Source organism: Eptesicus fuscus, chromosome 20 (assembly GCF_027574615.1).
Source record: "Eptesicus fuscus isolate TK198812 chromosome 20, DD_ASM_mEF_20220401, whole genome shotgun sequence".
Classification (NCBI taxonomy): Eukaryota; Metazoa; Chordata; class Mammalia; order Chiroptera; family Vespertilionidae; genus Eptesicus; species Eptesicus fuscus.
The window spans coordinates 41,200,805-41,224,068 of NC_072492.1; the positions used below are offsets into that span (position 1 = coordinate 41,200,805).

A 23,264-nucleotide genomic window follows, 5' to 3' on the forward strand; every position below is an offset into this window, starting at 1 on the left:
GCTGGGTTCCCCTCGCCCTCCGCTTTCTCCCTGGGACAGCCCGTCCTTTCCTCACAGCCTTCCAGCCTTAGGGGGGAAGGGGCACGGTAGCTCCCTGTGTGCAGCGCTTTGATGCTCCCCGATGTTGGTGGCTTTGGATTATTCATTGGGAACTGACAGTCATTCCCTTTCAACACCCCGGTTTACCTGAAAGAGCGAACCTTCTGCGCTCTTCTGGGTGTGGGCACGGGGCCTGGCTTGGGAACCGCCTGCTCCTAGGCTTGGCGGGGACCAGTCTCTTCCTCAGATGCTGCCCTCCTGCTCGGTCCTGCCCCCCCTTCTCACCCCGCCCCATTCCTGGCAACACTGTGGTTTTCACATCCTCCCCCTTGAAGTCAACTGTCCAGGGCTTAGGATGCCAAGTGTCCAAGAGGCGAGGTTCCTTGGAGTCGCGGTTAGCCTTTTGTTTGGGTGGGGGTGGGGGGGGGGGGACCTAAAGGACACAGCCTGGGCCCTGCCCGGTAAGGCGCCCCCCACGTGCCTCCCTCAGGGCGCAGGTGGGAGGGCGCGTGCACCGCGCACAGGTGTTTCCCCGCCGCCCCGGGCGCCGCCCCCCCTCCGCTGCGCGCGCCGCTTCCCGAGCGCGGCCCCGCCCTGCGGCTCCGCCCGCGGCCACGGCGTGGGCCTCGGGGTGCAGGTGCCTCCGCCCGCCGCCTCCCCGCGCGCCCGCCCCGCACCAGGCCTCCACCGCCGGCCCCATGCAGGCCGCCGCCGTCCTCCCCGAGGAGATCCGCTGGCTCCTGGCAGGTAACGCCCTGGCCCTCGGGCAGGCCCCTCAGTGCTGAGCGGAGGCACCAGAGGCCAGCGCCTCCCCAGGCTGGGCTTTCTGTTCCGCTGCATCGCCCATCACCTCCCAGAACCTCCAGGCTTCTAGAGTCTTCCACCCTGCAAAGCACGGGGTGCATGCTTGCACCCCAGCGGCGCTTTCCTTCCCCTCAGTCCCCCCTTCTTTTTTTTTCTTTTTCTCAGGGTGTCGCTACCCCTCCACTTAACCTCCAGCTTCTGACAAACTTCAGGCCAGGTTCCTGCGCCCACACACACAGACACACACACACACACACACACACACACACGCACACACACATCCTGGCCACCTGGCCTGGTCTCCAGCCTGTCCCTTTCTCCTCAGGACTCCTTCAGGTCCTCCTCCTCCCCAGCCCAGGTCACTGTCATCTCTCCCGGAAAACCCTCACCCCCCCAGCCTAGAGCTCCTCGAGGCTCCCAAGGGGCCTGCGCCGGGCTCCTGGGCGCCTGTGGCCCAGGCCTGCGGGTTAATGTGAGTTTTGTCGGCGCAGAAACACCTGGCCTCCCTTCACCGGCCTGCAGACTTCTGGGGTCCCGGGATTCACCCAGGTTTGCTGACCCCCGCTCAGGGTTACGTGACTTCCTGTGCTAGAAGTGCCCGCCTGTGGCCTGTTCACCTGCAAACTCGAGGGCCTAAGCCGTCCTTTGAAGAAAAGTTCAGGCCATCCATGGTCGCTAGCACTCACCACATCCTTCCAACGCTCCAAAGAGACTTCTTGCTAATGGGCGGTATCACCTGCTCAGGTCACACCTTTTCTGGTGAAAGCAACTTGCTTTCCTGGAACTGACCTTCCTGAAAAAGAGGCCTGGAATCTGCGCTGGCACAAGGGTCCCAGGAGGAAACTGCTCAGAATTAAGCCTTTTGGCATCTCAGTGACATTTCTGACACATATTTAACAGATGGCCTGCTGTGGGCAGGTCATACTTTTGGCAAGCAGTAGTCCTCCCCCCCCCCCCACCCCCCAGTTTCTCTCGATTTAATTGGTTTTATATCTCCATTACCTTGTTATCTTGGTATAAATGCCTCCTAATCAAATATTTGGCAAGTCCTTTTGGTCTCTGTAGCACTGTTTCCATTCTGGATTGTTTCTGTGTAAAAGCTGTCAACTAGGTATTTCTCCTGAGGCGACCTTTCCAAAACCTGTGACCTGAATAAATGTAAAACTTCAGAGTAGAAAAGTGTTTGCAGGGTGAAGGAGCGTCATCGGGGTGTCTTAGGAAGAAGCCATCCAGCCTTCCCTTTGCTTTACTATTAGAAGTGTAAAGAAAGGCTGTAAGTAGCTGATTTCCAGGAGAGAAAGAACTGTGGGCAAACTTTAGTTCTGCCCTGGCATTTAAATTTAAAGATACAAAGTGATTCCTTTTACTGGTATCTGTCATTTGACGAGAGGCAACCTCTTTTACAAGCTTGTTAAACCGTATTTCCATTTTTGTGTGCAGCCTCGGTAGAAAATGCCTTTTTATTTTCAGAGACGTGCAATGAAACCCACTCCTTCAGCATTTTTTTGATGTGCAGTTCTTTATTGTTCAAAACTGACACTTTGTAAACAACTCATTTCTGCACCTGCCACCTTCCTTTAGCTTAGATGATTTTCTTGTTAGCTGACCGTTTTTAATTGAAGGCTTCAGATCTCCTTCTAAAGCAGAACCTTTGCTGACAAGTCGAGCAGGGTGTGAATGGAGATTAATTGCAATTAGAGTCTGAATCTGAAGTAGAGAAAACACTGCAAAGGTGGGATTCAGCCAGTAATTCTATTGAAAAAAAAAATGTTTAAAGAATATGTTTTAGAAAGGTTCATGGAGTCATAGCAACATATTGGCTATAGGTTTTGTTTTTTTATGAAATGCTGTCTCTGGTATAGATCCAACAGAATTACTCATTATACTACAAATAATTTGAGTGTGTTAGAAACCCTAATGGCTATCAATTTAGCATAAGTTGCTGTTACTTGCTCCCTTACACACACTTTTTAAAGTTGACTATTGACATTTAGATCTTGATCTCTGTATCGTCACTCAGTGGAGGGAGTCACAGGGTGAGAGGGCTGCCAGGTTAGTGCTACCACATGGCTGTGGGGGTGGAGTTCCCACTTTCATAAACCAACGCATAAGCGTTCGCACAGTGACTTAATGCTGATCATCACAGCCGTAACTTAAGCTTTTATTTGCTTATCACTACACTAGCGTTCCCGTTGCAGGAAAAATCTGCAATAGGATTTCCTGCTGCACTCTACCCCGCCTCCACTCCGCCCTTGACACCCGCCCCGCCTTCTCCTCCAGCCTGCCTGCGTTTCCCTTCGCCCCCGGCCCTGACTTCGCTCCGCCCTTCTCCTCCCCCGCCCCCCCCCTCCCCGGCTTGCTTGCTTCTTCGAAGCTTTACGCCCTTCTGCAGCTCTTGGCTTCTTTGGACGCTGTCTTGATATGCAAATAGCCGCCATCTTTGTTGGGGTAATTTGCATACTCGTCCTGATTGGTTGGTGGGCGTGGCTTGGCTGGTGGGCGTGGCTTAGGTGTAGGAAGGTGCGGTCAATTTGCATAATTGTCTATTATTAGATTAGATGGGCATACATGATAGGGGTGTTTTTGACATAATGTGTATACCTTTACAAAATAAAATATGCAAAGCATTGTGAAAGGTTATGCCCAAATTATACACAATGAAGAAGGGAGCAGAAATCCTGAACGTCTAAAATTGATTTTCTTTAAGGTTAAAATTTTAAACATTTGAAAATGTTTCATTCAACCCAGAAACTACACTTTCAGGGATCTGTGTTACTGAAATTAAAGGACATGAAGTATATATAAGAATATATCCTAGCCCAGCCGGTGTGGCTCAGGGGTTGAGCATTGACCCATGAACCAAGAGATCTCCATTCAATTCCAGGTCAGGGCATATGCCTGAGTTGGAGGCTAGATCCCCAGTGTGGGGCATGCAGGAAGCAGCTGATCAATGGATTCTCTCTCATCACTGATGTTTCTATCCCTCTCTCCCTCTACTTCCTCTCTCTGAAATCAATAAAAACATTTTTTTTTTAAAAAAAGAATACATCCTAAATGTCCATGAGTTGGGGAATGTGGGGAGATTATATGAATAAATTACTCATTTTATGGAATATTTTACAGCCATTAAAATGGATGTGATGTGTATATGTATGTTTGGAAAGTATCCATAACAGATTTTTAAGACTAAAAAGCAAGGTGTACAAAATACTCCTCCCCCCCAAAAAAAACAAAAAAACAAACAAACAAACACCCACAACCTTTATGTTATATATGTTTGTGCAAGCCTAGGGAGAAGTAAGAAAGCATCTACACCTAACTGTTAACATTGGTTTCCTTGGGAGGGAGGTGAGAGGGTGGGAGAGAGCGGGATTATTAATTATACTTCATACACCTTCCAATTGTTTGAACTGTGACAATGACCATGTATTGCTGTTGTAATCAGGAGAAAGCAGCCAGTGAGGTTATTTAAAAGAAAAAGGAACAAACTCAAGACAAATAGAAGCTTAGAGAGATCAGAGTGCTAAGGGGCCATTCACCAAGATTGTGATTATATTTTTCTCTTCCTAGCCCTTTGGGTGTGTGGAATTTTTAAAAAAATATATGTTTTCTTGGATTTTTGGTAAATGTTAAAGCAGGGGGAGGCTTCTAGACTAACTCAGGAAGCAGCTTCCTCAGATAGACTCTGTCAAGCTCTCATATAGAAATAGTAGCTAGTCTCTATCAGCAAATAAGTATCTTATAGATAAGCGACATGAAGGCCGGTACTGCATTATTGAAAGCGGAGGAAATATTCAGGGCTGTTTTCAAATAATCAGGCTTCAGACACAGAGGTTATCTTTTTGTTTTTGTTTTGTGATAACCATGCTGAAAACAAAAACAATGGGGTGCTGGCAGTTTGCATAATCTTTGTTCCACAGATATAAACATAATCAGTTTCTTGCTTGTCTTTCTAGCCTGGCTTTCGAAGTCAGAAGCACAAGAGGCAAGTGTGAAGGACAGAGAGTAAACCTTTATTTGGTTCACAGTGTATTTTGTGTGATGGAATGGGACCTACTGACTTTACCCTAATAGCTAACAGGGCCCAACCACCTACAAAGTCCCTAAATCCTGCTTGTAATATGAACTCAAGCCAAAATAGCATCCACAACCTGGCTGCATTTAGTAGCAATTGCTGTGTTAATGCTGATTCTGACATGCCTATGGTTACTTATTTTTAAACTTCCTTGGAAAGAAGCAGTCATTAATCATTTCCTTCCAGATTGTTCTCCAGATTTGTATTGGTCCATGCAGCCAACCATAAAATCCTATTAACATAGTAAAACTCCAGCTCTCCGTGGAACTCACAGGCTTGACTTGCTCTGGATAACGGAGGATGTTCTCTTTAAGCTCTCTAACTTTTTTATTATAAACAGTTGTGATCATTTTTTTCTGTATGGCATTAGGAACTTTTCTCACTTCCTCAACCAACCAGTCTGTGCTGAGAACACTTTAACTCAGAGTTGTTATCATGGATTACCATACTTTCAGAAATATGTTGAGATGCTCACGGGCGTTTCTGCCATAATTGCACCTGGGTTGCTTTGTGAATGTCTATGTCTGTTTTTTATTTTTACCACTTTGCACTGCTCTCACTGTATCTCTCTTCCTAATGCTACTGGGAGATTAGATAACCAAGTTTGTTGGAATTGAGATACGGGTAAAAGAAGGTATGTCTTGATGAACACAATACTCACACCTTTAGGTGTGGCCTTTGTGACTTATATTTTGGCTGCTTACAGTATTTTTTGCTTGATTAAAAAAAAGATCTTTATTGTTGAAAGTATTATCTCCCCCCCCCCTCTCTCTCTCTCTCTCTCTCTCTCTCTCTCTCTGTCCCCCATTGACCCCCTCTAGCCCACCCCCACCTCCCCGCCCCAGGCTCTCTCTGTTCTGGGTTGTGTAGACCTAAATTAGTGGCTCCTAATTGGGGTAATTTTGTTTCTCGGGGGCCTTTGGGCAGTACACGAAGACATTTTTCATTGTCACAGCTGGGAAGGTGCTTCTGGCATCTAGTGGGTAGAGGCCATGGATGCTGCCAAACTTCCTACCGTGCATAGGACAGTCCCCACAGCAAAGAAGTATCCAGCCCAAAACGTCGGTTGTGCCAAGGTTGAAAAACCATAGCCTAGACATAATCTTGTCCTCGAATTCCACAAAAGCCTGCCCACATGAAGTCCCTGTGAGTGCAGAAGACATCACTAGAGATTTAGGGGGTACGGGATGTGGGAGGAGGGGTTTATATTGCTGTGATGCAAATGATTTCCATTTGAATATTAGACTTTCTTCTTCCTAAATGCCCCTTTGCCACCCCAGTCATCAGAGAGTACCCTGATCACCTAGTATGGTTCCCAGCCTTATACCTTCTCACTGGCACTTTTCCCCTTTATCCTATCTGGAGCAAAGTTTTAAAAAAATATTTCTTTTCATTGTCATGTGAAAAGACAGTGTATCTACATGTTTAGTTGTTTAGGTTCCCACCAACACCCACACATAGAGAAATGAGTTACCTTTCCAAACAATGACAGTTCTCTCCCTAAGAGGAATTCTAGGGCCAGCTATTAAGATAATAACATATTTACTCCATTACATAAGTGTAATACTTAACCAATTTTTAATCATTTTAAATATAGGAAAAATAAGTTAAGTTTCAAGTTTTACCGCCATCTGAGAATCTTAACATATTGACATAACTATCGCAGATCTAATTTTTTTCACATTATAAACCATTACACCCTACAGAAACCCTATAATTTCTGCTACATTTATTCATATTTATTTCCCCTGTGTTTCCAAGTTCATTGCTTGCTTTTCCGGTTTGTCAGTGCTGCATTATAGGTTAGGTGATTATAACAGATGGCTTTTCTGGTTTGGAGTCTTTGAGTTCCACTGTTTAATTTTACTATTCAGCTTTTCATGGAAGATAGGACAGATGTGGGCTCAGGAACAGAGTGGTCTTAGCACCCAGAGAGCAAGCTTTCCTGAAGGCTGATGGCTTTGATAAAATCGTTTACGAATTACTTAAATTCTTCTTCTAACATTGTTGACATTCTAATACTAGTTTGTTATAGAGAAGTAAAAATTTTTATTCACCTAATAGGAGATTTACTAAAAAGTAACCAGTGGCACATATTTATACTTAGTTGAATCAATACTGTGAATTACAATTAAGGTACTCATAATCTAGTATGAGAAGTATGCCAGGATACTTAGCTACAGAAAATATTTGTTAACTGCATTGTAATACTAGTAGTAAAAAGGATAAAACTGATACACAGAAAAACATGGATAACTCTTTAAAAAAGCATTATGTTGAGAACAGACAAAAAAGAGATCATACTGATTGTATGAAGTTCCAGAACTGGAAAGGAATGTTCCTAGGATCATAGTAATGTTTATGTCTTGATCTGGTCAGTAGTCACACAGGTATACCAGGTGTACCGGTTAATAATGCGGATTTTTTTCACTAGATGGAGTTACACATATGTTGATATATATGCGATTTGAAATGTATGCTATTTTGTTGTATTGACAACAAGCTTCAAAACTTCATATGTCAAATTTACTGAAGGTGTTAACATCATAGATATTTTTACGCTCAAAAGAGTCAAATTTCATGCCAAAAAAAGAGCATTTGCAGGAAGTTTTAATTCATTACTTTATTTTGAAGAAAAGTGCTGCTGAATACTTCAGGAAGCTTATGGTGAACATGCTCCATCTCAAGATACTTGTGAATGCTGGTTTAAATGCTTTTTTCTTTTCTTTTTTTTTAAAATTTCTTTATTGATTAAGGTGTCACATATTTGTCCTCATCCCTAAATGCTTTTTTAAAAGTGATGATTTTGATGTGAAAGACAAAGAACGTCCAGGTCAACCGAAAAAGTTTGAAGACCAACAATTACAAGCATTATTGGATGAAGATGCGTGTCAGACTAAAAAACAACTTGCAGAAAGATTAAACGTTGCTCAGCAAATAATTTCTGATCGTTTATAAGCAATGGGAAAGATTTTAAAGGAAGGAAAATGGGTGCCAATTCAACTGAACGAAAGACAAATGGAAAACCGAAAAGTCATCAGTAAAATGATGCTTTAACGGCACAAAAGAAAGTCTTTTTTGCATCGAATTGTGACTGGCGATGAAAAGTAGATTTATTTTGAGAATCCTAAATGCACAAAATCATGGGTTGATCCAGGTCAACCATCAACATTGACTGCAAGGCCAAATCGCTTTGGAAAGAAGACAATGCTCTGTGTTTGGTGGGACCAGGAAGGTGTGTATTATGACCTTCTAAAACCAGGTGAAACCATTAATACTGATCGCTACCGACAACAAATAATTAGCTTTGATTGTGAAACGACCAGAATGTGCCAGAATACATGGCAAAGTAATTTTGCTTCATGATGACGCACCAACACACACTTCAAAACCAGTTAAAGACGCATTAAAAGATCTTGCCTGGAAGTATTAACCCACCTGCTGTATTCACCAGACCTTGCTCCTTCAGATGACCACTTGTTCCGATCGATGGCACACGCACTTTCTGAGCAGCACTTCAAAACATACGAAGAAATGGAAAATTGGGTCTCTGAATGGTTTGCCTCAAAACAAGAAAAGTTCTATTGGGACGGTATTCACAAATTACCTGAAAAAAATGGGGGAAGTGTGTAGCTAGAGATGGACATTACTTTGAATAAAGCACTTTTGATGTTTCTCTTGAAATTATCGTGTTTTCTTTGATTACAAAACCCACCATTATCAACCGGTACACCTAGTAAGTAATATCCTGTTGTCTGAATATCCCACCGTTTATTTATCCATTCTTCTGCTGGTGGACATCGAATTTTTTCAGTTTGGGGTTATCACGAATGCAGCTGCTATGAGCATTCTTGTATAACATGCTTTGTGAACATGAGCACTCATTTCTCTTGGATAAAGGTCTAGGAGTAGAATTACTGGGTCATAGGAAAGGCATGTGGTTAATTTTATTAGAAACTGTAAACAGGTTTCCAAAGTGATTCTACTTATTTTACACTCCCACCAGCAGTGTGCAAGAGCTCTCATTGCTCCATACCCTCACCAGCACTTGGTATTGCAGTCTTTTTATTTTCACACATTCTGGTGGATGTTATGGTCCATATATTTAATTTAATTTACTAGAGGCCTGGTGCATCAGTTTGTGCATGGGTAGGGTCCAGCTGGCCAGCCCCTATTGGGGCAAATCGGCTGGGCCGGCCAGGGGAGGGGCCTCAGACACCCCCAATCAGGGTGGGGGGGGGCTGATCAGGGGCGGGGCCGGCCAGGGGGAGGGGCCATCCCTGTCCCCTGGTAGAACTCCCGGTTGAACTTCTGGTCAAGGGGACAATTTGCATATTAGCCTTTTATTATATAGGATTATTATTATTATTATTTTTAATCCTCACCCCATGATATTTTTCCATTACTTTTAGATATAGAGAGAAACATCAATGTGAGACATTGTGCAATTACTCTACAATAAAAATATATTCATGAGTTATTTTTGTAATTAAAAATAAAATACATGGCCCTGGCTGGTGTTGCTCAGTGGTTAGAACATCAGCCCATGTACTAAAGGGTCTTGGGTTTGATTTCCAGTTCAGGGCACATACCTGGGTTGCAGGTTTGTTTCCTACCCTGGTTGGAGTGCATAGAGGAGGCAACCAATCTATGTGATGTTTAATTTAATGTTCAGAATACTCAGATATCTAGAATAAAATGTGGTTTTTCTATTAGTATTTCCATGGTGGGGATTATTGTGGTTTAGCAAGTGTGGTTTACTGGACATGTCATGGTGGGTAGGCACAGTCTGTTACCAGAAAGGATGCCATACTGTTAGCAGTTCACTCATGGAAGTCCTCAGGATTATGCCAACAGATCTTTACTACCTGCCTACCATCATCAATCCAAACAGAAGGCCCTGGGAGTCCCTCCTCTCCTTCACCTCCCTCTCTTCTTCTCCATAATCCCAACAAACCTTTTCTACCCCTCCCTCCCCACAGGGGACCATCTCCAGCCTGGAGGGGTGATGTCTGGTCTTTAAGACTTTAACTCCTTTAAAGTGTTCAGAATGAAGTATCATTGAAAATTTAAGCAAAGATGAGGCTGAAGTAGATTTTTTTCTTCTTTTTTTTTTCTTTCTCCTAGATTTTTTTTTTTTTACATTAGTGAATAGTTTCCCAATATTTATTTAGGTGTTTTCTTATAGAATAATGTTTTTATGGGAAAAAGCATCATGTTTTTAAAGTTGATTCCCACCTTGTGAGCATTGTACCTGAAGGAGAGGACTGTAAATGTAATATTTTGATGGGGGATGATCCTCCAATTTGGGATTACAGAAATTCTTTCTGACCTGAACATGGGTCACTCCATGGGAGCCCACCCTTTCTCTACCTGTTTCCTAACTCCAAGCTCTAATGGTATTTGTGACTGGAGAGTGACTCCCATGGGCAGGGCCAGGAAAGGAGTGAGGAGCTGGGTGTGAGCCAGGTTGGGGTTCTAAGGATTAGGGAAGAGAGCATTTAAAGGTCCAGAATGAGAGCAAGAATGTGGCCTCACTGAGGTGGGAGGTGAGAACCAGTGGAAGGACCCAGAGGATAGAATTTCCTCTCCTTAGCTCGTTCTCTTCCTCTCCTGCTTTCTCACCTTCAACTCCCTCTGCCATTGAAAGTAGGGCTGCCAACAGGCTTAGCGGTGCTGTGATAAGAGGAGGGGTGAGGAATGATGGCAGAAGCCAGCAGAGGATTGTTGAAGTAAAATGACAATAAAATCAGCAGCAATGAGAGAATGGATATTTCCCTGCTCATGCCCAACCAGGACAACCATTCACACTTAGAGAATATTTTAAAATACTTGGGGACTTCTTCTTACTAAAGAGAGGACTTGAAATACTGCCGGAGACTGGGTGGAGGGGCAAAGGCAGGGAAAATGGGGGACATCTATAATACTGTCAATAGTTTTAAAAAAGCATTATCACTTTTTTCCTCTTTTTCTTAATTCCTTCAAAAGATAACTGGCAGTTTAAAGCAAAGATAAACACTGCATCGTATAGTTATAACATAGATACATGTAAAATATATCACAAAAATAGAAGAGAGGATGGAGGAAGGGGAGTAAATGAAACCCTTTTAGTGATAAGATATTTTTTAAGTAGACTGTGATAAGTTAAGGAGCACACTGTAATCACTGGAGAAACCCTAACAAAGAAAATAAAGAGGTACATTTTTAAAAATAAAGATATTAAAATACTAAAAAGCATTTGACTTTTTTAAAAGGCAAGTGTACCAAGAAAATGTGACATTGGAAAACAAATAGTTAAATGGAAGACCCTAAATCCATCCATAACAATAGTTATGTTCCATGTAAATGAACTAAACACTCCAATTATAAAGCAGAGAATGTCTGACTAATAAAAATGCAAAAACCCCATTATATGCTATCTATAAGAGACATCCTATATAATAAAAGGCTAATATGCAAATTGACTGAACAGCAGAATAACCGGTCGCTATGATGCGCACTGACCACCAGGGGACAGAGGCTCAATGCAGGAGCTGCCTCCTGGTGGTCAGTGCTCTCCCACAGGGGGAGCACCGTTCAGCCAGAAGCCGGGCTCATAGATGGTGAGCACAGCAGCAGTGGTGAGAGCCTCTCCCGCCTCCGTGGCAGTGTTAAGGATGTCTGACTGCCGGCTTAGGCCCGCCCCCGGGGGCTCCCAGACTGTGAGAGGGTGCAGGCCGGGCTGAGGGACCCCCTGAGTGCATGAATTTTGTGCACCAGGCCTCTAGCACTTCCATAAAAAAACAAATAGGATGAAAATAAAATAATGGAAATTATATAATAGGCAAACAGTAAGCATGAGGAAGTTGGAATGGCTATCTTAATGTCAGACAAAGTGGACTTCAAGACAGGGAGTGTTACCAGAGATAAAGAGGGATATTTCATAAAGATAAAAGGGCCAAGTCATAAGAAAGAGAGAACAATCATAAATGTGTATGCACATAATAACAGAGCTTCAAAATAGTTGAAACAAAGTCCAACAGAACTAAAGTGATAACAAAGACATATCCACAATTATAGTGGGGGATGTTACCACCCTCCCTCAGAAGCTAATAGAACAACTAGACAAATAATCATTAAGGAGATAGAGGACCTGAACAACACTATAAACCACTTTGACCTAATTCAGATCCATGGAATGATATGTCCACCAACTATAGAATACATATTTTTTAAGTGTACAAGGAATGTTCACCAAGATATACCTTATTCTAGGCCATAAAATAAGTCTTAATAAATGCCAAAAATCTAAAACTTTTCAGAGTATGTTCCCTGACCACAAAAGAATTGTTAGAAATCAATAATAAGGAGATATCTACAATTTGAAATAACATAAATCAAAGAAGAAATGTTCTTCTTTGAACAAATTGAATATTTCAAGTTGAATGATTATAAAGCATACCCAAATTTGTAGGATTTGTAGATTTCCTTGCTTAAGGGAAATGTGTAGTGTTAAATGCTCATGTTAGAGAAACAAGGTTTAAAATCAGTGATCTAAGTTTTCACCTTAAGAAACTAGAAAAAGAAAATCAAATTAAATCCCAAGTTGAAAAAAGAAAATAATAAAGATAAGAGCAAAAATCAATTAAATAGAAAGCCGAAAGAAACACTGGTTGGTTCTTTTAAAAGACCAATAAATTTGATAATCCCCTAACAGATTTATCAAGATTCATGAAAGGAAAAAATAGAAAACACAAATTACCAATATCAGGAATGAAGAAGGGATATTATTAAAAATCTCACAGAAGTTAAAAGAATAAGGGAATAGTATCAACATCTTTTTGCCAATAAATTTAATAACTTAGATTAAACCAATAAATCCCTTGAAAAGCACAACTCACCAAAATATACACAAAATAAAATACAAAATCCAAATACTCCTATGTCTATAAAAGAAATAGAATATATAGTTTTAAAAAACCTTTCTAGAAAGAAAAGTCAGGCCCCAATGATTTCACAAGTAAATTCTATTAAACATTTAAGGTAGAAGTAATACAATTCTTACACAAACTATCAAAGAAAATAGAATAGAGCAGATACTTTCCAATTTATTTTATGAAGCCAATATAACCTGATATTGGAACTTTATATTAAGGGAAGAAAATTTACAGACCAATACATAATACATTTGCCCTTCAGTTTAAAAGATGATGCTATTCACAGTGAATGTGATCTGAAAGGTGCCTGAGCAGTACAGCTGAGAACACACTACTCACCACTGTACAGGGAAGAAACTTTGAAAGGCCCCTCAATAGATCACCTCCCTTATTTTTTTAAAAATATATTTTATTGATTTTTTACAGAGAGGAATGGAGAGGGATATAGAGCTAGAAACATTGATGAGAGAGAAACATCGACCAGCTGCCTCCTGTACACCCCCCACCGGGGATGTGCCCGCAACCAATGTACATGCCCTTGACCGGAACCGAACCTGGGACCCTTCAGTCCGCAGACCGACGCTCTATCCACTGAGCCAAACCGGTTTCGGCTCACCTCCCTTATTTAACCAAGCTCACCACTCTATCTGATGGGTTTTCTATTAAGTGACCAACCTCTTTAGCAAAAAATGTTTTTTTTTAAATTTCTTTATTGATTAAGGTGTCACATATTTGTCCTCATCCCCCCATTCCCATCCCACACCCCTCCCCACGGATGCCCCAACCCCCTGTTGAACTTAACAATTGGTTAGGCTCATATGCATGCACACAAGTCCTTTGGTTGATCTCTCCCCCCTCCCCGCACCCTCCCCTATCCTCCCTCTAAAAATGTTTTCTAATATAAACATCATGTCATGTCACCTCAGGAGACCTTGGGTTACCTATGAGGTAGATACTACTCTTTCATTTTCTGGATGAGAAAACTAAAATTAAGAAACTTGCTCCCAGCTTACACACTTAGCAAGTGGTGCAGCCAAGATTTGGATCCAGGTAATCTTATTCCAGAGTCTGAGCTCTTAATCACTACCCTGTACTCCTCCTCCCAATATTTTAATGTAGTAAACATAAATTCAGGTAGTAAATTATGGTACAAGTGTTTCTGAATACTATACAACTATTAGAGTATTTAGATAGATTGAGAGGGGAAAGGAAGAAAATGTATTTCTCAGACTTACAAACACAAACATATTTTACCTTTTCTTCTAATAATAAAAAAAAGTATTACTGCTCATTGTAGAAAATTTGCAAAATACAGAAACTGATACGAGGAAGAAAATTATGATTACTTATAATCCCACTACTCTTTCAGTTTTTATTCTCTAACATGACCTTTTATCTTCATTTACAAAAATTAGATACCAAATGTTCTGAGGTTTTCCACTTAATATTGCTTATACCATAGATCCATATAATGAATATATAGCCATTTAAAAATAATATTCATGAAGAAAATTTAAGGAATTCAAAAATCCTCACAGTATATTTTTAATACAATACTAAAGAAAAAGGAAGAGGAGAAGAAGAAAGAGGAGAAGAAGAAAGAGGAGAAACAAAGTTGGAGAACTCAACTTCAAGACTTACTATAGCCTTGGCTGGTGTGGCCCAGTTGGTTGGAGCATCGTCCTGTATACCAAAAGGTTGCAGGTTTGATTCTTGGTCAGGGCATGTACCTGGGTTGTGGGTTCAGTCCCTGGTCAGGGCACCTGTGGAGGGCAACCCATCAGTGTTCTCTCTCACATCCATGTTTCTCTCTGTCTCTCTCTGTCTGTCTCTCTCTCTCTCTCTCTCTCTGTCTCTCTCTCTCTCTCTCTCTCTCTCTCTCTCTGTCTCTTTCTCTCTCTCCCCCTCTCTGTCCCCTCCCTCCTCCTTTCCCTTCTCCCTCCTTTCCACTCTCTCTCTTGAGAAAAAAAAAAAATCAATGTATCCTCAGGTGAGGATAAAAAAAAAAAAAGAATGGCACAAGCATGGGAACATCATGTGCAAAGGTCTTGAGGTGACAGATCTCAGAGAGACTGAAAGAATTTCAACTTGGAGGACAGAACATAAAAGTTAGGGGCAAGAGAGACAGTGGTGAAAGATTATTCTGGAAGGCTGCCTTGTAGCAATATACAGTATTTTGTACTAAAAGTAATAAACAATGATTTTAAGTCCCATATTTAAAAGGTAAGCACAGCTCTGGCAAAGATGCATCTTCCTATTACAATTCACAGCTGTCCTAAAACATAGATTCCTCAGCTTCCAGGCAGCTTATTTATTCCAGCAAATAATCATAGAATAAGAAAATAGGAAAGGAAGACAGAAAGCTAAGGGAGCAGAGAGTATGTGGAACACTAGGCATGATCTGACCTTCACATCCCTGGGAAACAGCACTGCAGGATCGGAGGCTGGCTGAAAAGATTCTGACTTAGCAGGATGCACCCAAGATCACTAGGCTTTGTAGACGGGTGAAAGTCTCTGATCCTGTCCATTTGCAAGGCTCTTTTGTTTGTTTGGAGAATGATGTCTTATGGATCACATTTTTCAAGTTTGCCTCCATCTATTTTCTAAGTAATGCTCCTAATACACTGAAAGGAAAAAAGTTGTTGGTGTTCCCTAATAGTTGCAAATGTTTTTTTGTTGTTGATATATGTTTCTACAGCTCAAAAGTTTGCTTTAATCAACCTTCTATATGGAGGCAGGATGAATGAATGGCCAGTGCTGCTGAAAACAAATCCATCAACCAAACACCAATCAAAGTATTCCTAGAGGGGATATTTTGTGAAAGTATTTGAACTACTAAAGCAGAACTCACATTTCTAAGAGAAGGATGGCACAAATTTCTGTCTATACTGGCTTATATACATTTAAGATTTTTGTCTGTATGCAAAAGGATTGGCACAGGCTAAAATTGCAGTATACAGATGTCCCCCATTTGCTCTGCCTTTGCCCCCCTCCACCCAGTCCCTGGCCTTCACCACACAATTGTCTTTGTCCATGGGCTATGCATATCTCTCTATATAAAAGCCTAAGCGACTGTTACGACCGAATGACCGAAAGACCAAAAGACCAGTCGCTGTAACATACACTGACCACCAGGGGGCAGACACTCAATGAGGAGATGCCCCCTGGTGATCAGTGTGCTCCCACAGCCAACCTCCTGTGGCCCCTCCCCCTGGCCACCTGGCCCCAATCCACCTGATTGGGGGCGGGGCCAGCTGGGCTGGCCAGGCCGAGGGACCCCACCCATGCACGAATTTCGTGCACCTGGCCTCTAGTATGCATATAAGTTCTTTGGTTAATCTCTTCCCATTCCCTCCACTCCCCTCGCCTCTGAGATCTGTTCCATGCACCCAGAAGGTTTTCTATATAGATACAAGATGATAAAATCCGAAAGTAGAGATAGTTTTACTTCTTCCTATATAATGTAGACTTTTTAAACTTCATTTTCTTGCATAATTTCCCTGGCTAGCACCAGTACAATTTTTAGTAAAAATGGTGAGAGCATACATTCTTGTCTTGTTCCTGACCTTGGGAACAGGGAGAAAATATTCAGTCTTTTACTGTTAATTATGATATTAGCTTGTGGGGCTTTTGTAGATGCTCTTTATCAGGTTGAGAAAGTTTTCTTCTATTTCTAGTTTGTTGAGTGATTTTTATCATGAAGAGCTATTGAAATTTGTCCAATTTTTTTTATCTTTATCTGTTTAGATGATCATGTGATTTTTTTCCTGTTAATATGGTGTGTTACATTAATTAAATTTTGGGTACCATTTAGTTTTACCTTTTAATTCAACTTCCCGTTTCCTCATTCTTTAGCCTTCATAGGACCTTGGAAGAACCTACTAAATGACATATAGAATAGATGTGATGCAGGGTATAGAAGTTGATGGTGGTCCTCTATGAAAATTTTAATTTTCAGAACTTTATACCTCATCAAAAATGTTGGTGATGGCTACCTAGAATTTTTTGTTTGGTGATTTTTAATGGTATGAATGTAAAATAGATTTTTAAGAGTGCTTATTATACAGTGGCCCAACTGTATAAATTCTAACATTATTTTGATAGTATATATGGTACAGTTTCATATTATAGGCACTATTTTTGGAGGTGGAAAATTTTAACTATATTATTTATATGCTTTTTTTAGGGATGATAACCATTTTATGTATAATAAAGCGTGTAGCTAGTATTTCTGACAATTGTAATCATTATCAATGTATTTTGTCTTTGAAAATTTATAGGTCCCCCCCCCCAATTTCTTTCAACATAACATGATTTGTTTCATATTATATCTTTCTACCATGTTCCTATTTTATAATGTATGCTCACATTAATTGCCGTTTCCTTCTCTTAGACACATTTTTCTTTTCCATGTGGGTTCCTTCACTTGGTTGCAATGTCATTTTCATTGATGATGCATCTGCTAATTAATTTTTCTTCTTTGAATGCCTGCCCTTTTGTTCTTGATTTTGCAGTTCCGCTCTGTTTTTCTATTTCAGCTTTATTTATTGGTATTTCTTTCTAGCTTCTATTGGTCTGTGACCTTCCATGAATTATTTGTAATATTTAAATGTTTATGAAAATGACAGTCCATCCTCTCTGCCAATGATAATTACTACTTAAATATTCCTTTAAAATAGCTTAGAAAATAGTTTTTTTTCTTGTTGTTAATATATGCATTAACTTTCTAAATTTATAGCAATGTCTCGGATTATCAAAAGGTGTCACTTATAGGCATATATAAAGTTTTACTTATTTTTTATCTGGTAAACTCTACATAACAAAATTTACAGTTTTAACCATTATTAAGTGTACAGGTCTGTGGCATTAAACGCATTCACATTGTTCTGCAACTTTAAAGTTTTTAAAGAGAAAATCATATCCATTTCTAAACTCTTCAAATTTTCCTCTTTTTCCTTTAGTACTTTTTAGTTGATCTACTTTCCTCTTCTTTTAGATGCTGAGGATTTTCTGGCGGAAGATTTGAGGAATGAGAACCTCAGTGCTGTTGCAAGGGACCACAGAGACCATATTCTTCGGGGTTTTCAGAAAATCAAAGCTCGGTTTGTATGAAGGGTTCCATTCTTCTTCTTCACAAGTTTAAAACAGCACACAGTTAGTAAAATCCACATTAGTAGTGTATAAGTGAACAAGATAAGACATACCTATCAGAGTTCTTTATACTTGGTAGAGGCTTAGTGAATATTATTTGTGTGTGTGTGTGTGTGTGTGTGTGTGTGTGTGTGTGTGTGTGTATGTACATTTATTTTTATTTAAATGCAAGTTAAGTTAACCATTCACATGAAGCTTAATAAATATTTACTGAATTGAATTGGAACTAGGCAGGTATAATTAGTATAGCTTACCAAAATAGAAATAGTTTGATGATTATGTGTCTTAAGATAATAATCCTGCTTTTAGCTTTAGACTCTATTGGTCTTTACTGAACTACTTTTGCAAAATGTGTGACAAGCTAAACATTTTGTGCTTGTCCTCATTACTAAAGGGAAGATGTTAGGCAGCGTGATATAATTAATTTTCACTATGATTTTTAGTCCTGATTTTACTTCCACATCTCCTTCTCCAAACAAACAAACAAACAAACAAACAAACAAAAAATGTAAACCCAGACTTATTTAGTTGATTCTTTGATTATATTGGAATGTTTCAGTCTCAGACTGGGTTGGGATATCATGCTCATTAGTATTTTTTAATAAGAGGCTCACACCTAATTTGTGCCTTTTAGAATGTGAGCATCTGACAGATGCATACGCCTGTGTGGGGGAGGAAGAAATAAAAAATTTCCTTTACAATATACTTCTCACTCAGGTCTTACTTGAAATGTGGTAACTGAAAGAGAGTTGGGGATAAGTGAGCATTACTTGAAGCCTTTTCCAACCTGGTGGCAATGTGATTCAGCATGTTTGATCTGAGTACTCTTAGAAAAGGCAGAGCATCTGCAGGGTTATAATTGGGAGTTAATTTGTGTGGCTGACCGATCTTAGCATCTACTTTAGAAACCTCACTGAAACTCCTGAGAAGCAGGGAGTTTTATCCTTTCAAAGGGCACAGCCAGAATCTATTCCCTCCAGGAATGTGAGAGAACCTCACAAGATGCCCTGCTGGATCTTAATCGATCTTTCCTGCTGGCTAATTAAGCATCACTTTTACTCAGCGACTGGGGACTGTGTAATTATCAGCCTGGGTTGCCCTGAATAATTGAAACTAACAGAATGCAGAAGATGGGAGCTTTTGGCAAAAGTGAAAATATTATAATATTTGGTAGGCTGGAAGAGTGTTTAAAACAAACTCTCCCATAATGTTCCTTTATTAGTAGACTAGAAGCCTGGTGCACGAAATTCGTGCATGGGTGGGGTCCCTAGGCCTGGCCGGCGATCAGGGCCAATCAGAGTCAGGCCAATCAGGGCTGGGCCAGAGAGGAGGCGATGGTCACAGGGCCAGGAATGGAAGGAATGGACACTGGACGCTGACTCCACCATCGTTGGTGCCCCACCACCATGCAGTTCCCTACTCCTCCGCTCCCTCCTCCTTTGCTCACTGCCATACTGCCACCGCAGTGGGCGGGCAGCAGGCCGATCGGGGCACGGGAGGTTGGCCACCGGCCCCAAGGAGGGTGCTGGCCCTCAGCCCCCCTGGGAAAGGGGCCACATCAGCTGCCACCCACCCCCAATTCCCAATCCCAGCCTGGGGCCTGGCCCCAATCAGGTGATCAGGGCCTGCTGGCTCGGGGGAGAGAACGCGGGAGGTTGGCTGGCTGGGGGAGGTTGGCTGTGGAAGTGCACTGACCACCAGGGGGCAGCTCCTGTGTTGAGTGTCTGCCCCCTGGTGGTCAGTGCGCGTCATTGAGACCAGTCGTTCTGGTCATTCTGGTCGGTCTGGTCGCTTAGGCTTTTATATATATAGATAAGCCCAGGCTTAGTTGTGAACTTGAAGGCTTAGTTAGTAACCCATAGAATTTTTTATTTTTTAATAAGACAAAGTTGACCTTTGCATGATAAGGATAGCAGGAGGAATCAAGGTGGGATTATCTTCTTAAAAATATATTTTCTGTTTCTATTTGGGGTGGAATTATTTTAAATTATATTATAGGAAGAAGGATGCCCAAAATATAATTGTGTATATGGAGGTACAATTGGTGTAAATCTGTAATAGGAAATGCAAAACAATTTTATTTCATCTGTAGGGACAAATATGCAATGAGTAGGAATTCTCCTTTTCCATATTTGTACCACGGCATTTGGAAAGGGCTAAATTTCAATCTGAAATTGGTAACAAAAGGTGATTTTTGTGGTGACTCATTGTTATCACTTGCATATTACTTCTTAGTCCTCTTTTTATTTTTTTTAAATTTAAGATTTAGTTCTTCAGTCTCAGTAGACACATTTTTTAAAATGTTTTTATTGATTTTTTTTTACAGAGAGGAAGGGAGAGGGATAGAGAGTTAGAAACATCGATGAGAGAGAAACATCGATCAGCCACCTCCTGCACACCTCCCACTGGGGATGTGCCTGCAACCAAGGGACATGCCCTTGACCGGAATCGAACCTGGGACCTTTCAGTCCACAGGATGATGCTCTATTCACTGAGCCAAACCGGCTAGGGCTCTTAGTCCTCTTTTTAAATGCATACACCCACACATACACACATAGAAGCTGTATTTGTTATGGGGTAAAGAGGCTTCCTTGTTCTCAAAGAACATACTGTGTGGTTTGTGGGATAGACATTCAGGAAATAATCAGCAAGAGCTTTAGGAAACATCTGCATTGTTGATGGGAGCTTTCTGTTCATTGATTTGTTTCAAGAAAGATGACACTTTATTTAGAATTTCATACTTATCAGATCACGGAGGAAATGAGGAGCCAGAAATTAGATACTGTACAAGAAAATGGAAAAGGAAGCTTTCCTTTGGCACGCTGCTTAAAGTTGCCTTACAGCCACCCATTCAGTCATTATCCTGTTAATGTAACCCTTGTTTTACTGAATCCTCTTCTCCGGCCATATTGCCTTTATAGTCCCTGTTTTGCATTTATATGTGTTAATACCAGTTGGTTTGAAAGCACTAAAAGTTTGTACAATGCCAGCCACATTTACTTTTGTTGTGTGACCCCCAAAAGCTGGGCGTGGAAAGAAATTTGGAAGTCATCAAACTTGAGATTTAAATGCTGAATAACATGAAAAGAATTACTGAAAATCATTAAGGAAGTTTTATCTTTGCCATATTAAAGCAATAATATTTCAGGGGTTTTTGTTTCCTCCAAATGCTCATTTGTTTTTCAGTACTAGTAGCTTAGTTATCCTCTCCTCTCCCAGACTTAAAAACAAAAAATAAAATCATATCTGTATCTTTACCTACATATGAGTTTTTGGGCTTAAAGGTGTTACCAATGAAGGGTAATGTTTTCCATGTAAGACAAAATAAAAAACGGATGGCAATCTGTGATTCCAAGGAAATGAAGCCCTGTTGTGGTATTTGATATCCTGAGCTGTGATGTTTATTGCTCTCCTTCAAACTGCCTCCTCATTTAAACCTTCTCCCTAAAAACTAACGGCTTTCACATTCCTGGTCCAAGTTTTCATTGAGCTCTTTAGAGAATGATTAGGATGAAAGCCAGGCAAAGGCTCCTCCTGTTTTATTACAGTGGTCACTGCAGGATCAGCACCAGATGTGAGACACCTGGAATGAAGCAGCCATAACCTACACTCAAATGCTTGATGGTGTTCTTATGCATTTGGAGAAACAGTCGAGCATTTCTTAAGTTTGATTCAGGGGAAGCCATCTGACAGCAAATATACTTTCAGAGAAGGGATGAAGAAAATAGAATATTTTTATTACTGAGGTAGGGATAAATTCTCTCTCAATGGCCTGTATTGGAATAAGTAGTCCTTTATGCTCACTGTTGGAAGTGAAAGCCAGAGCCAATGGAAACAAACTGGAGTATTATTTCCTTTTGTGAAACTTAAAGGAGTTCCAAAGAGAGACAGGTAGATTGATGATAGCATATTGGAAAGGAGAGAAATAAAGAAATAACTTTATGTAACAGGATTATGGCACAAAACCCAAGACATTTAAAGTACAGGTTGAAGAGTATCTTGAACATGTCTCATTGTGGGTGGTTAGTATATAGCTCTGCATGAAACATTATACACTAGTACAAATATTATAAAAGTAATTCTAGTTTTCTTTGGGAATGCCAAGTTTTGGGTGTTTTTTTTTTCAGATTAACATGGATTTAGCTTTAAAACAGGATTTAGTTTAAGAATATATAATTCAGATGTCTTTGTATTATAGGAAGAAAGCCAAGGAGTTAGTCTGATACAAGTCTTGGGAACAAGACTTTCAAAGTAGTATAAGTACTGGAAAACATCATTACCATTAATTACATAGAGAGTTTTACTTTTCCTGAGTGCTGGATATTGAGCTTAAAAACCCCAAAACAAAATGGAGTGTGCTTATCAAGAGAACGAATGTATAATGCACTGTTCATACATTTGTGTTACTCACAAGTTTAGATATTTGGTTATAACATCTCTTCCTATTGTTCATTTTGCTACGTGTACTGGAGTTTCAATGCCAACACAGAAAAAGAAAAAAAGAGTAGGAGGTAATTGTACAATTCATCTAAGTTTAAAGAGCTCTGAAAAGGCTCAAAAGTCATCACAATAACTTGACCACATCTTGACAGTTAAAAATCCATTTCTTCCTTTTTTAGTCCTATCCCTTCCTCCTATCCTTAAACCAAGAAAGAAAACAAAAACCTGCAACCACTTCAGGGCTCTCAAGTGGTCAATTTTATGTCAGATTCCCGTATAGTTTTCTGTTATTCACTGGGTGTATGTTGAAATTTGCAATTGTGTTTAAGATTTTTGGAGATATATTTATCTGGGAGCAAGGGGTTATATGTATTTCTTTTTTGATCTGAAAATGCTCTGCAGGTGAGGCTGATAATGATATTAACTGCTGTTGGTCTCTTGGTTTGACCTGGAAAGGAAGATCTTATTGTGTTCTTTCATAGCAAGTCTCCTGTCCTTTCAAAGCAGCCTTGAAATGTACAACTCTCCTTTTAAATTTATGATTATTATTTTGTTTATTCTTTCACTCATGTGGGTCTCTTGAATTTGGTACCAGTTCCAAGATTAAATTGATTCTTTTTTTTCTTTTACACTGGCCTGTTGTGGTGGTGTTAATGGGCAGAAGCTTCTCCCTTTGGGTATCCTATAAAATAAATATTTTTTTGTAAGTAACTCTGTTTATAAAGATAGTTCCGTATTTTTTATGCTAAGTAATAGGTGGATTTTTTTAAAAAGTCTGGATGAATAAATTTGTTCCTTTCAAAACTTTTTGTTAAAAATTCTCAGCGTTGAGCTCTTTA

General features: G+C 40.5%; 1 protein-coding gene across 1 annotated transcript in view; it reads left to right on the top strand.

Moving 5' to 3' along the window:
* Window positions 1–683: 683 nt before the first annotated feature.
* SKAP1 (src kinase associated phosphoprotein 1) overlaps window positions 684–23,264 on the top strand; it is a 269,123-nt gene continuing 246,542 nt past the window's right edge. The window contains exons 1-2 of the mRNA XM_054709246.1: window positions 684–786; window positions 17,831–17,936. Coding sequence (XP_054565221.1) covers window positions 738–786; window positions 17,831–17,936 — 155 coding nt within the window. The 5' untranslated portion in view covers window positions 684–737. The remainder of the gene's footprint in view (window positions 787–17,830; window positions 17,937–23,264) is intronic.